This window comes from Vicugna pacos, chromosome 8 (genome assembly GCF_048564905.1).
Source record: "Vicugna pacos chromosome 8, VicPac4, whole genome shotgun sequence".
Taxonomy (NCBI): Eukaryota; Metazoa; Chordata; class Mammalia; order Artiodactyla; family Camelidae; genus Vicugna; species Vicugna pacos.
In genome coordinates this window covers 16,419,875-16,433,691 of record NC_132994.1, presented here as the reverse complement: position 1 = coordinate 16,433,691, position 13,817 = coordinate 16,419,875, and the positions used below count along the sequence as shown (strand labels likewise).

At 48.1% G+C, this 13,817-nt stretch overlaps 1 protein-coding gene across 1 annotated transcript in view; it reads right to left on the bottom strand.

Moving 5' to 3' along the window:
• The window catches only part of NT5E (5'-nucleotidase ecto), a 47,280-nt gene that overhangs the window by 9,097 nt on the left and 24,366 nt on the right, over positions 1–13,817 (bottom strand). Inside the window, exons 4-5 of the mRNA XM_031680248.2 lie at positions 2,587–2,784; positions 1,135–1,289 (exon numbers count right to left, since the gene is read on the bottom strand). Of these exons, the coding sequence (XP_031536108.2) occupies positions 1,135–1,289; positions 2,587–2,784 (353 nt within the window). The remainder of the gene's footprint in view (positions 1–1,134; positions 1,290–2,586; positions 2,785–13,817) is intronic.

Below are 13,817 nucleotides of genomic sequence, written 5' to 3'. Positions count from 1 at the left end.
GCCCTTGGCACTGCTCCCCACTGTCTCCCCCAGTGCGGGCCCCACACTTGCTCCAGAGGTCGGGGCCCAAAAGCCTTTCAGCTCTAGACCTCAGGCCAATAAGAACCCCCGTTTCCAAGTCTAAGTCCCCAGCCAGTTCCCAAGTTGGCAATTTTGGAGACTCAGGGACAGCCTCCCGAAACTGTGGAGAATCAATTTCATTCTTAACTTTTCTTTTATTAATAACATGTTCAGTTACAAGAAATAAAATGAGTACGTCCTCATTTGAAAAATTATGACGGTGGAGGCGGTGAGGGAGACTTGGGGCCAGCTGTGGCTACGTGTTCCTGACACCAAGGGGAGAATGGAATTGTTCTCTCGCTGTGAGGTGAGCACTGCCGTGAGCCCGGGGCGTGTCCTTCCAGGCCCTCCTGAAACGCTCGCGCCCTGGCTTCTCTTGACCTACTTCCCTCGCGCCGACTGCGTGGTGCTGAGGAGCCGGCGCCGGCCCCACCTTGGCAAGTGTGAAGGTCGTAGTTTACTTGGCAGATGTTTACTGAGTGTGGCTGCATCCCTGGCACCAGGTGCTGAGCGGAGCACAGTCAAAGGAGTGCCCCCTGGATGCCCGTGGGTGTGGTGAGTCTGACCTGGGCCGCCACGGCCAGGCAGGTGGACGGAGGGGTGCTGTTCGTGTGTGACCCTGCTCGGCCACAGGACTTACTGTTCTCACTGGAACTGCGTGTGGTCATTCGCTGCTTGTGAAGGAGGTTCACACAAGGCCTAGTTCTCTGGGGCCAAGAGGACAGACCAGTAAAACACAGCCCGGCCTCGTTAGGCCCCAGCAGATGCGTCTACCCCTTCAGATTTGCAGATTCCAACCCTCTTACAAAAGGGAATCAACATCCAAAATTCAGACCTCTAAGATGAACACTGTGAAATGAAGACTTCCGTTCTTGTAAAGCAATAATGTGATGGTCTGCTGGTTTGGCTCAGGCAGCTACTCAGCCTGAATCCATGCCAAGCATTTGGGCACTAATTTTTAAAAATCCTCAATTCTGTAACTACTAGGTTGTCTGTTCTCACAGCCTCCCTCCCTCTTACCGCCTCCGCTCCTCCTTCCCTGGGCACAGGCCCTGCCTTCCGTGAACCACTCACCATAGCATCACAAATCAGGTTACCCATGTTGCATTCTCTAAAGCGGCAAGACTGAGTGGTGCCATCCAGGTAGACGATTGTTCTCCCCAGTTCCTGGGTCGAATAATTATCTAATTTTATCCGCCACTTGTTAATGTCCGCTTTGATGCTTGGATCTAGAAGGAAGCAAAAAAAGAAAAAAAATCAGCCTGTGGTTAAAGCAGATCTCACACTGGCCTACATGTTGGAGAAACACTCAAACATCATTCAGCTTACCTGGTGTGAGTCCCCATGTCTGTACCATTTTGGTTTTGACTGGGAAATGTCCTTATGAACCTCTATTCTGTTTCCTGGTAACAAGGCCCCAAATGGCTTTTTTTTTTCTTTTCTTTCTTTAAGTCTTTATTTCACCATTTTTTTTTTTTGGCAGGGGTGGGCAATTAGGTTTATTTACTTATTTTTAGAGGAGGTACTGGGCATTGAACCCAGGACCCCACGCATGCTAAGCAAGTGCTCTACCACTTGAGCTATATATACCCCCCCCTAGAACGGCTCTTATTTTAAAGATGTGCCAAGGAAAACCAGCATCAACTCATCACATCAGAATGAGTACCTGCCGGCCCCCCAGGATAGTGTTAGTGTGGGGCAGGGGGTGATGAAAGGCTCAAGGGCAGGTGTCAAGGGCTGGGAGGGTCTGCGGTGTGGTCCCCGCCCTCCCTCTGGCTGTTGGGAGCTCTGTGTTGTGAGTACTGGCTCTCTGGGGGCTCCTCGTCACCCATCCTTCCCGGATCGGGTTGTGTTAAGCAGGCAAGGGCAGATGAGAGAGAGGCAGAGGAGTGTGTTCACGTACAACAGATGACGTGGATGACATAAAATGTACTTTTACTTTGATTCCCAGACCAAAAAGAAATAATGACATGTTCATTTGATAAACTGAAGCCCGTGGAGACTGGGCAACTTGCCCCCGGCACATGGCTGCTGGGGGTGGGGGCAGGGTGGAGCCCTGCCTGCCCAGTTGGAACCCCTTTGCTTCAATAATATGTTCTTCTCTGGACATGAGCTGAGAGAGGCTTTCCCTCACTAGGGGGAAGCTGGAAAAGACACAAGAAGCACCCACGCAGGGTCTGATGCTCAGAGGGCTCGGAGAAGCAAGTGGGGGTTTCTGGCATTTGGGTGTCTTCTTAAATTTTTGGGGGGGGAGGTAATTAAGTTTATTGATTTATTTATTTAATGGAGGTACTGACGATTGAACCCAGGACTCGTGCATGCTAGGCAAGCACTCTACCACTGAGCTATATCCTCCTCCCATTTGGGTGTCTTTTAAAACTCCTTATCCACAAAGAGTAAACCCAAGCGAGAAGCTCAGTTCTTCAAAAGTACTGTCCTGAAACAGTAACTCACCCACCCCCCCCAAAAAGAGAAAAAAATCCAGCCACCTCATCGTGGGCTTGGTGGACCCTGAATTTCACGTACCTTCGGGAATGCTGCTGTTGAGAAGGATAGGGTTTCCATGTGAAGTGATGACATTTCCTTTCTCATCAAACTCAACCTTCAAATAGCCTAGGTACTTGCCAAAAGCATAGGCCTGGACCACAGGAACCTTCCGACCGTCATCGGAGGTGACGATGAATGGGTACTGCCCCGCCGGCACCTCTTTGGAAGGTGGGTTGCCTGCAATGAGAGGACCGAAGTGGGTCAGGTTGGTCCCTGTGCATGGCTGGCTGGAGGCCCGCAGGCCACTGGCCAGGTGACAGCAGGTTCTGAACTGACGACTGGGCTGGGGCTTCACAGAGCTGGCCTTACAGAGCCTGGCATGGGCATCTGCCCCTGTTTCCAGATGCCCCTTTGGCACATGAAGAGCTTCCATTCTCAACTCAGCAGGCACTTGCTAAGCTCTCCCTTGGTCGGGGCACCGTGCCCGGGGCCGTGCAGCACACAGAGATCAAGCCCGCTAAGACTCTCCTGCCTCCGTCCTGACCCTGGCTCCTCTTGCAGCCGGCTGGAGTAGCCAGACCCCTCCCCTGTACTCCCCCTCTTCATCTGTAAAATGGGCAAAATAGCAACTCTTATTTCATGGGGCCGTTGAGAGGATTCAACGTCTAAACTCCTAGGCATAGGGCCAGGCACACAGCAGATGCTCCGTAAATGTACATTTCTTTCCCTCGTGCGGTGACAGTAACCTCTGGAAACCCTAGATGCACACTCCAGAGCTGAGACCCTTCAACGGAAGATGAGCAGAGGTGACACTAAGCTGTCCATAGGCTTTGTTGCTGAGTTCTGTGTCCCCTCGGGCGCCTTCTGGAAGAGGCATGTTCACCCTGGCGGCCCGACTGTCACACACACTACCCTCCCCAGGCAGATCGCATCCCCACCATGTTCTGCTGAATTCTGTCTCAAAGGCGAGCCCTGGGGAGAGCTTGGGAGCCACTCATCAGCCAGAGGCTGGGAGGCTCACCCACCACCGCCTCCGTTCCTGGGCTCCAGTCACTTGGCACAGTTCAGTCTGCGGCTGCACCCCCTGTGCCCAGGTGGGCTGCGCTGCCACTCTCACTTCCACAGAGATCGGGACCTGGTTGGGGTTGTTTTGAGTCAGAGACTATAGGACTGCGTCTGTCACCTCCCTCACCACACCCACCACCAGTGCTTCCTAGGAGACATTTACCCAGCACCCCCTACCCTCCCCACCGGGAACTTTAGCTCGTGTTGGCTGCTCCCCGGATCAGTTATGAGAGTCAGCCAGGGGCCAGGCCCTGGGCTGGATCTTGTTAATCCTCCAGGCATCCCCCGAGGCAGCTCCTATTCCACCTCCCCCCACGGTACAGACCAGAGGACTGATTATCATGGGCGATGTGCCCAAGGCCATGCAGCTGGTGTGTGAAGGAGGGCGGGCTAAAAGTCCGGGCTGTGAGGCTCCGGAGCTTACGTTCTCTAACCCAGCGCAGCCTACGATGTGCTGTTCTCAGAGAACCCGCAAGAGCTGGTTTCCAAAGGCCACTCGCCAAAGCAGATGCGAGCCCAGGGGTTGCACCGTTGTGCCCCAGGCTGGGTCTGGGCTTCCCTTTCTACCGAAGACACGCTGGGGTGACTGTGATGGAAAACCCAGTCCTGCCTTGTTCCTATGCCAAGAGCAGCCCCTTCCAGCTCAAAAACCACAGAGAAGTGCTGCAAATACCAACACTTCACAAGCAGGAAATAGCTGTTGCCAACCTTCATTTCCCATTTTCTTGCTCCCTCTGGAAAGGGAAAAAAGAAAAAAGCCTCGGAACTTTATTTTTACAAAAGCACTTGACTTGAGGTTCAGAGCAGGCTGTTGTCCCATCTCCATCTGCAGCGCACAGCCTCGCCGGCAACGGGGAGGTGGTGGCTATGAGGGTCGTAGATGGTCTGATGCGTTGCAGAAGAGGTGGGAAGGTTAACATTGCATCATCCTCACTCGGTCTGTGGCGCTCCTTCTTTGGGCAAGCTTGAAGCGTGGTCTTTACTTCAGGGGACGGAGGTGTGGCCGACCCCCCAACTTCTCAGCTGGGCAGGGTTAGGGAAAGTGGTATCTCCTCTGAACCTGGAGAAGCTTGACAAGGTGCTGTTCCCAATAGGTCCACAAGGTGGCGCAGAACACCCCATCCAGGAGGAAAAGGCACTTAATCTGGTTCAAAACAGTGTCTGGCAGATTCCGGACACCCAAGAGAAGGGCCAGCCTTTTTTTTTTTTTTTGCCTTCCATAAAGATATCTGATTTTAAACAGAATGTAAACGTTAGGAACCTAACTATCTGGTCAGATGCCTCCTCAGATCAGTTTGCTCATGCCAGGCAGGAGCTATCAGTGCCAGCTCCTGTGGGACAGGGGACTTTCTCCAGTTCTGAAAGGCCCTGATGCTCCTTCTGTCCTTTTAGAACAGAAGACATCTGCATCTTAAACGGACTTAATCAGGAAAGGGAGGATGCTTCCCACGAGGCGCAGGCAATAGCCGGTCCAGTTTGGCTGCCGTCTGCCTCCTCCACAGCTGAACGCCCCCCTCTGCTCCCCCACTCGGCAACCACAGAGAACTGCGGGCAGAGAAAGCAACCCAGGGCTCCGCATTTCCCACAGCACTCCATTCAGCCAAAGATGCTCACGCCCCAGCTATTCTCTCCACACCGAGCCACATATCTGTCTTTAGAAACCCAGCTTGTTTTCTTGGCAGGGGAGAAATGGTTTACCAGAACCTTATTCCAGCCGTCAAGCAAATAAATCATCCTGGAACCCAGCCTGGGGGAGCCGTCAGTTGTGGGCTGACATTTGGAGCTGATAACCGAGTGTCTCCCAGAGCAGTGCGGGTGCCCAGGGAACCCAACTGCAGCCCTGGCCGCAGCCCCTCAGGAATGTGGGGTTCCCAGTGCGGGCCTGGGCGAGGGCCGGCCAGAGGCCAGGAGGGCTGAGAGGATGGATCATGTGGTGACACAGGGACCGGGGAGCTGGCCTTCGACATGGTTTTTCACTTGGCTAAATGAATTCCAGAATGTTTTCAGGCAGTCCATGCTACGATTTTACCATATAACAGGGCCAGTTTGAGAACTTCCAAAATCCCAGTAAAAGGACAAAGCAATTGGTGCATATTTCACATCAATGCTTCTAAGGGGCTTGAGTCTCTCTTTCAAGTTACTTGGGAGTGCTCGCCTTCATCTGTCTACTTCTCTACATCTCCTCAGAAGAGCCACAGCCTTGGTCACCATTATCCTGCCCCTGGGCCCCTGGGCAGCTTCAGAACAGGTGTCTGTGTGTCTCCCTCTTCTTTGCCTCTTTCTGAATCCAGTCTCCATGCAGCAGCCTAAGTGATCTTTCTAAGACATAGATATGATCATCGTGGGGCCAAAGGATGTCCTTCAAGGTCCACTGACCCCATTCCTGGGCTCTCAGATGTCTGCCTGTGATCCCTCAACAGATAAAGTACATTCTTTACTGGGCGTGTCTCCCCTAACAAATAGCCCGCGGTGATGCCTAATCTCACAACAGCTCAGGCCGGTTCGTTTCAGCCCACCTTACCAGAGTCATGAACCCCACTGCCCTTCACGGACCTTTAACCTCTTACCTCACCCACCACCAGAGACTTGTGTGCAAGCTGTTCAGGCACCTTGTGACCCGACCTTGTTAAACACCCCAACAGTCGGCCCTCGGAGCTCACACAGGCACTCCTCGTCTGTGTGGCCCGCTGTTGTCTATGGCAGTGCACCCTATAAACTCATTTCCTATTTTCATTCTTTGTCTTTGGTAAACTCTTTAACCACCCACGATACCGTACTCCTTGTCCCCTGACAATCATAACTTTCTGGTTAAAGATACTTCCTGCTGGCCTCAGGAAAAACAATGAAATGGAGCAGGACCCTGTGGGGCCCTCCTGGGTACAAAAGTCCCTCCTTGTCCCCGACTTTTTGTTCGTAAGAAAAGGTTTTTGTCTCCTACGCCTTCCCTGAGTTCCAAAGAGCAGATTCAAGCAGTTACTAATTAGGGAAGTGAGGAAGTGCAGAGACAATGGAAAAGTAGTTGAGCAAGGAAAGTAACGATAGTGATACAGTTCAGTGATAAACAAAGCCCCAGTTCCCCCTCAAAGGATGCACATAAAAATCTGATGCATATCCCTGAGTTGTTCTGCAGAAACTAACACCGTCCCCCCAGGTGGAGGATGGCGACTACATGCTGACCACAAGCACATAGACCCCAGACTGGCTGGAACCAGAAGGCTGATGATTAAGGTTCCTGAAACATCTCCCTATTCCCTCACCACCAACCAATCAGAAGGTCCACAAGCTGCAACCCTCACCCCAATTGTTGCGTTTAAAAACCCTTCCCTGAAAGCCACCAGGGAGTTAAAGGTTAGCGGTAATTATTCACCAAGTTATCTCTTGGATGCCTTTCTGATCTCAGCCCAAATGTCAGTTCCTTAGGAGAGCACTCTCTGATGATCCCCCAGGCTGGATCACGTCCTCCGATACCTGCTCTCACATCATCATGTACTTTGCAGCATGACTTGTAATTATATATGAATAATGATTGATTTCTTTGCACACTTAAAAAAATCTGATCAGGGTCAATATCCCTTTCAAGATATGAAGTTCCATGAAGGCAGAGGCAGCTGTGTCCCTGGGGCTTGCTCAGCACATAACAGCTGGTCAGTAAATGTCTACTGAATGACTAAGCTTGCGTGGCTTAGCCAACACTTTTCTAGACGTCAGGTAAGATTAATATGCTTCTCCTGTGGAGGAATCCGTATGTCAAGGGGAGCCGTGCCCTGTCCCCCAACTCTCCTCAATTCAATTTCCTCAACTACTGAGCTGGGTGGGGCCCATGAAGCAGAATGGAGCTACTAGTCAAGAGAAGTGATTTTGGTACTAACTCACTTTCAATCTGGCTTCATGCCCTTGGAAGAGACTTTCCACTAATGGGACCTAAATTTATTTCCTGTATTTGTGAAAACAAGAAATTTTATTAGTGGTTTAAACCAACAGTGGTTTAACTTTTTTTTTTGGCCCTGAGCATCTTTTGCATGTAGGAAATCCTGTGACATTATGAACCATGATGTAGGCAGGCCAAGATGCAGTTGAGGCGAGCTGCTATGAAGAGGCATGCCATAGCCAGAGGGGAGAGTCATAATCTCTTCAGCCATCTCTGTCCCCAACCATGACACACGGTTGTGATGCCTCCTCCAGGGAACTCAAGCGGCTACCAATGTTCTCCATGTTGGGACTGTGTTCTTCTGGTTTGTACACACTTCGATTACTGCCCACATTCTTGCTCTTGGACATTCAGTGACAACTGGGAGGTCTAAAAAGATGATATATCTTTGAGTTGTACCCAGAGTGGGAACAAACCTTCCTGAAGTCCAATCCAGGCTGTCTGCCTGGCTGGGGCTGATAAGGGAGCCCTGCAGGGTGGGAACAGGCTCATACACATTCACTCACTCACTTAACAAACATTTCTGTTAGAGAAGGCAGACAGCTAGAAATGAGCAGAGAAACGGGGACATGGGCTGAATGGCAGGAAACCATATATCTTATAAACAACAAGGGTCCTTGGGCAGACAGAGGAAAGCAGGAACCTCTAGACTGATAAGAAACCACACATTTTGGGGTGACAAGTGCCCTGGAGGCAGACAAGGAAAGGTGGGATAAAGCCAGAATCTCCTGTGATCAAATGTAACCCTTTGTGCATTATGCCCTCATCACAATAAAATTAGCCTTGCAGATTAGAAGTACCCATCATGAACCGACGCCATGACACTTCTGATCAAGACTAAATAAGGACAAAAATCATTCCTCCCCTCGAGAAGGTGGAGCTGGGATGAAAGGAAATAATGAGCCCAAACCCTTCCCTCTCCAATGAATATTCATTTTTACACCCCATATAACCAGCTTGCCAAAGGAACTCAGCACAGCTACTCATCTGAGTCTGTCCACTCTCCCCTTGAGAGTGACTATCTCTCACTTAATAAATCCTCACTTTACTTTCTTGACCTCCATGTCTCGTCTCTGAATTCCTTCTGTGACGAGATAAGAACCTACTTCTGGTAACATCTCTAAGTTCCAACAAGTGCCCAGTGTGCTGGACTCCACTGCCCCATGGGGCCAAGCCTAAGGGCTTTGCTTCATCTTTTAGGCCAGGAGAGGCTGTTCAATGAGGATGGAGGGCGGAGCAGGGGCAGGAGTGAGGCCCCTCTGTCTATCACCCTCTTGTCTTCACAGAGAATCTAAGCCTTGGCTGAGCATCCTTCCAGATATGAGAATTCCCATTTACTTTTACATTACAGAACTGGGGTTTTATATAAAAATTAAAACCAAAATCATAATGCAGCCATCCTCTGGTTCTACCACTATGATCTGTTAAAGTGCTGAGTTCAAAGGAATGGGATAGAGAGACAGACTGATTCTCATCTTTTTTTTTTAGATTTTTTAAAAATATTTTTAAAAATTTATTATTATTTTTAACATTTGCTGAGCACTGCTGTATTTTTTTTTTTGGAGAGGGGAGGTAATGAGGGTTTATTATTATTATTTTTATTTTTATTTTTATTTTTAATGGAGGTATTGGGGACAGAATCTAGGACCTTGTGCATGCTAAGCACACACTTTCCCCTGAATTTCACCTTAATGTGACTTGTTGTTTTGTTTACTAACAGTGCTTGAAAGTAAAAAGGAGGTATACATGGCCGTGAATTGATGTAAACCTGATTTTTTTCTTAGGGAAAATCAGCATGTAACTGGAAAAGGCACTCCAGAGTGGGTCTGTGCAATGGGAAATGCCAGGTATTTGTGCTCAGTGAGGGTCTGAAGAGCTGATTATCACAAATCATTAGTGTCAACCACATGGGTGAGCAAGGGAGCATCGGATGCACAGTTCAAATGGGCTTATCTCAGAGAGCCGGAGAACTTCTGGAAGCTCTGCTTCCACATCATGACAGAGTATTTGGGAATTTCCTTACAGATGAGCTGTCAAAATGGACAACTGTACGAGTTTCTAGGCATGGGGGAAATTTATAAACTGAGCCCAAGAGAGCTGAGTGAGACAGCCAGGCTGCTTGGGACCAAGTCCTGCACTCCTGGTTTCTTACCTTTTAAAGGTAAGAAGATACATTCAGTCACTTGTGTATTCAGCTCAGATTCTCAATTTTAGTATATGTCTCCTATTTTTTTTTTTAAGTTTAACACAAATATTAATAATAGTTCAAGTTGTTCAAGTGACCAGATCAAGCCCAAGATGGAGCCGCTCATGCTAAGCTCCCCATCAGCAAACCAGGCATTACCTCTGCTTCTGTATGGCTCTCCCCTGGTCAGCGCCTGCCCCTGCAGCACACACGCCTCACCAGCTCCAGGACCTCTTTTTGCTCCACCAAAGTGACATGACCCTGCTTTAAACCCGTCAGCAGTGCCCAGGGCAACTTCCTTGTTCCCACTCCCTTTGGTCTTTCAGACTCTCTGGCCTCGTATGGCTCTTCTGAGCTCCTTTCCCTCTCTGCTGGGGGACACGCTGCTCCACCCACGAATCAATGAATAAAAGCCTATTGATCAGTAATCTGTCTGCAGAAAATTTTCTTTTAACAAACCTTAAGATTAATGGTTCAGTTAGAAGGCTTAGAGAGATTTAAACAATTTTTTTAATATAAAAGTTAAAACCAACATGACAGAATATCTGACTAAGGGAGAGAAAAAAAATTATCTGTAGTCCCACCACCTTATGGCAATGACCAATATAATTTCTGTGAATTTAACAAAGGATATATGAGCAGCATGTAAATCAATGAAGTTAGAACACTCCTTCACACCATATACAAAAATAAACTCAAAATGGCTTAAAGACTTAAATATAAGAAAAGACACGATAAATCTCCCAGAAGAAAACATAAGCAAAAGATTCTCTGACATAAATCTTAGCAGTGTTCTCCTAGGACAGTCTACCCAGGCAATAGAAATAAAAGCAAAAATTAACAAATGGGACCTAATAAAACTTATAAACTTTTGCACAGCAAAGGAAACTGTAAGCAAAATAGAACAACAAGCTATGGAATGGGAGAAAATATTTGCAAATGATGTGACAGACAAAGGTTTAATTTCCAGAATATATAAACAGTTCATACAACTTGATAACAAAAAAACAAACAACCCAATCCAAAAATGGGTAGGAGACCTAAACAAGCAATTCTCCAATGAAGACATACAAATGGCCAGGAGGCACATGTAAAACTGCTCAATATTATCAGAGAAATGCAAATCAAAACTACAATGAGGTATCACCTCACACTGGTCAGAATGGCCATCATTAAAAAGTCCACAAACGATAAATGCTGGAGAGGCTGTGGAGAAAAGGGAACCCTCCTACATTGCTGGTGAGAATGTAGTTTGTAGTAACCACTATGGAAAACAGTATGGAGATTCCTCAAAAGAGTAGGAATAGACTTACCGGATGACCCAGGAATCCCGCTCCTGGGCATATATCCAGAAGGAACCCTACTTCAGGATGACACCTGCACCCCAATGTTCATAGCAGCAATATTCACAAGAGCCAAGACACGGAAACAGCCTAAATGTCCATCAACAGATGACTGGATAAAGAAGAAGTGGTATATTTATACAATGGAATACTATTCAGCTATAAAAACCAACAACGTAACACCATTTACAGCAACATGGATGCTCCTGGAGAATGTCATTCTAAGTGAAGTAAGCCAGAAAGAGAAAGAAAAATACCACATGAGATCGCTCATATGAGGAATCTAAAAAAAAAAAAAAGCATAAGTACAAAACAGAAATAGACTCATAGACGTAGAATACAAACTTGTGGTTGCCAAGGGGGCAGGGGGTGGGAAGGGGCAGACTGGGATTTCAAAATTGTAGAATAGATAAACAAGATTATACTGTATAGCACAGGGAAATATATACAAGATCTTGTGGTAGCTCACAGAGAAAAAAATGTGACAGTGAATATATATATGTTCATGTATAACTGAAAAATTGTGCTCTACACTGGAATTTGACACAACATTGTAAAATGATTATAAATCAATAAAAAATGTTAAAAAAAGAATCTTTTTATTTATCAAAAGGAGGAGTGACCCCATAAGTCAGCTTGGATCTATGAGTGTCTTGTGACTACTGTCTGGATAATAAATTTTTAGATAGTTGTAAAAGAGAAATTTTTGCATCTTCCTCGTTTTCTTTGAAAATGAAATTGTGTGCATTTTCCTCCCATGTGGCAGAATATTAGAGAACTGACATGTTTGCCTTGGACCTCCTGTGCTCCAGGGCTCCGTCTGTTCACATATTACCTCATTCAGTCCCTGCAACTCTCTGAATAGTCGTGTCACTGCAGCCATTTTTAAAAATAAAAAGCTGAAGCCCAGAGTGGTTAAGTAACTTGTTCAAGGTCGGACAGCCAGTAGTGACCAACCCCAGGGAAAAACTGGGTCTTTCAGAGTCCAAAGCCCTCTCCACAATCCCATGCTGCTTGCCAGAGGTGGGAGGAACGAGGTGCTTCTCAAAGACCATCGAGGGGCAAGGTTAGGGCAAGACGAACTGCGGCCCCACGAAGAGACCTGACCTGGTGGTTGGAATGGGCTTTTGATTTCACAGTATATAGCTGGCTCTCAGCTTCCCCAACCACTCACCCCTGCCAAATGACAGGACTGTGTTTTATAGCTGTTCTTTTCACATTTGGGGTCTGGCTCGTCCCACTTTGCCTTGGAAAGCAGTTCCACGACACGTAATTAAAATTGATCAGTGTTTCATGCTTCAAAAATCATTAACCAGAGGCTCTGGCTTTGCTCCGGGAAGGAAGCTGGTGTCGAGGCTGGGGTATGGCTGGAAGCTGACCGACAGGTCCCCAGTAGTGACCCCAGGAAAGAGTGAGTCCCTGTGCCACCATGGACAGCATCCTTGAAGCTACCGGCCACACCCCTGTCCTTTGGCTGGTTCTCCCAGCTCACTCAATAAACCCACATGTCAGCAGTCCTGTTGATGTTCAGGGAAGTGGTTCTTTGTTGGAGAGTATCTCCCTGTCCTGCGAATGTAGTAAATAACAGGACCATTTTCTTGTTCTAAAATACAAGACTATGTAAAGGACAAGAGTGAAACAATGGAGAGATGACTGATGACTGCAAACCACAACGAAGCCCTTTGCCCTCGCCCGCTCACTCTGACAAGGCGGGGGTGGGCTCACCCTGCAACGGCGCACACCGGGCCACCAGCTGCAGCGGAAAGAGCGGCCATTAGGTTTTGAGGTTTTCTTTATACTGTGACCTCTGTTTGTTTTGAGAATAAAATACCGTGGTCATTAAAATCATTTATGTTTTCTAAGTCCATGAAAAGGCTTGCACTTCATATTCAACAAATGTGTGCCTAAACCAGAAGCAAATTAGGTACTTAATTTAAAATAACTGTTCAGATAAATAAATCTTACTTTTAAAGGAGTTGCATCTGCTGGTGGCATTCACTCAATAATCCTGGGCACCTGCGGTTAAAGAGGAAGGGAAGTGACACCTGAGGGGCTGCAGGGGAGAGGGGGTCCTGAGACATAGGGTTCAGTGAGGCTGCAGGTGGCTCTCAGAGAAATGAAGGGTGAGACAGCCTTAAGATAGGAGGCCAGTGGGGAGTGGGCTTGTGGAGATGCAGCCATTCAGGATGACGACTCGGTTTCAGCCTGCAGTCCCAGAGTGAAGTGGAAATGCAGGTGACACTCCAGGAGCTGATGGGATCCGGGACTCTGAGCTTTGGGTACTGGATCAACCATCCATGTAGACACCAGGATGAAGGATGGAGTGGATGGGAAGACGGGAAGTTGGGTGCTAAACTCTTGGTGATGCTGGGGAGGGGTTGGAGGCCATCAGATGACAGTGATAAGGAGGGAGACAGCGGAGGGAGGGACAGCCAGGAGGTGAGAGCCTCAAAGCAGTTGGAGGTATAATTAAATCGACCGCTGTAACCTTAGCGTTCTGCCAAGAAGGGTTTTACTACCCCCAGTTTTGGAAAGTACGCAATCAGGCTGTTTGCACGGATGACTTTCCAGGGAGCAGGATGTGAGAACAGAGGGGATCACAGACTTAACACCTGTCACTCCTTCACTCGGCAGATGCAGAGACTGACGTCTACACTCACTAAGGCCACAGCCAGCAAGATGGGCTCACGTGATCCAAAATTCAGTTAAAATAGTGGGAGGCAAACAGAGACAGAGACAGCATCTTAGC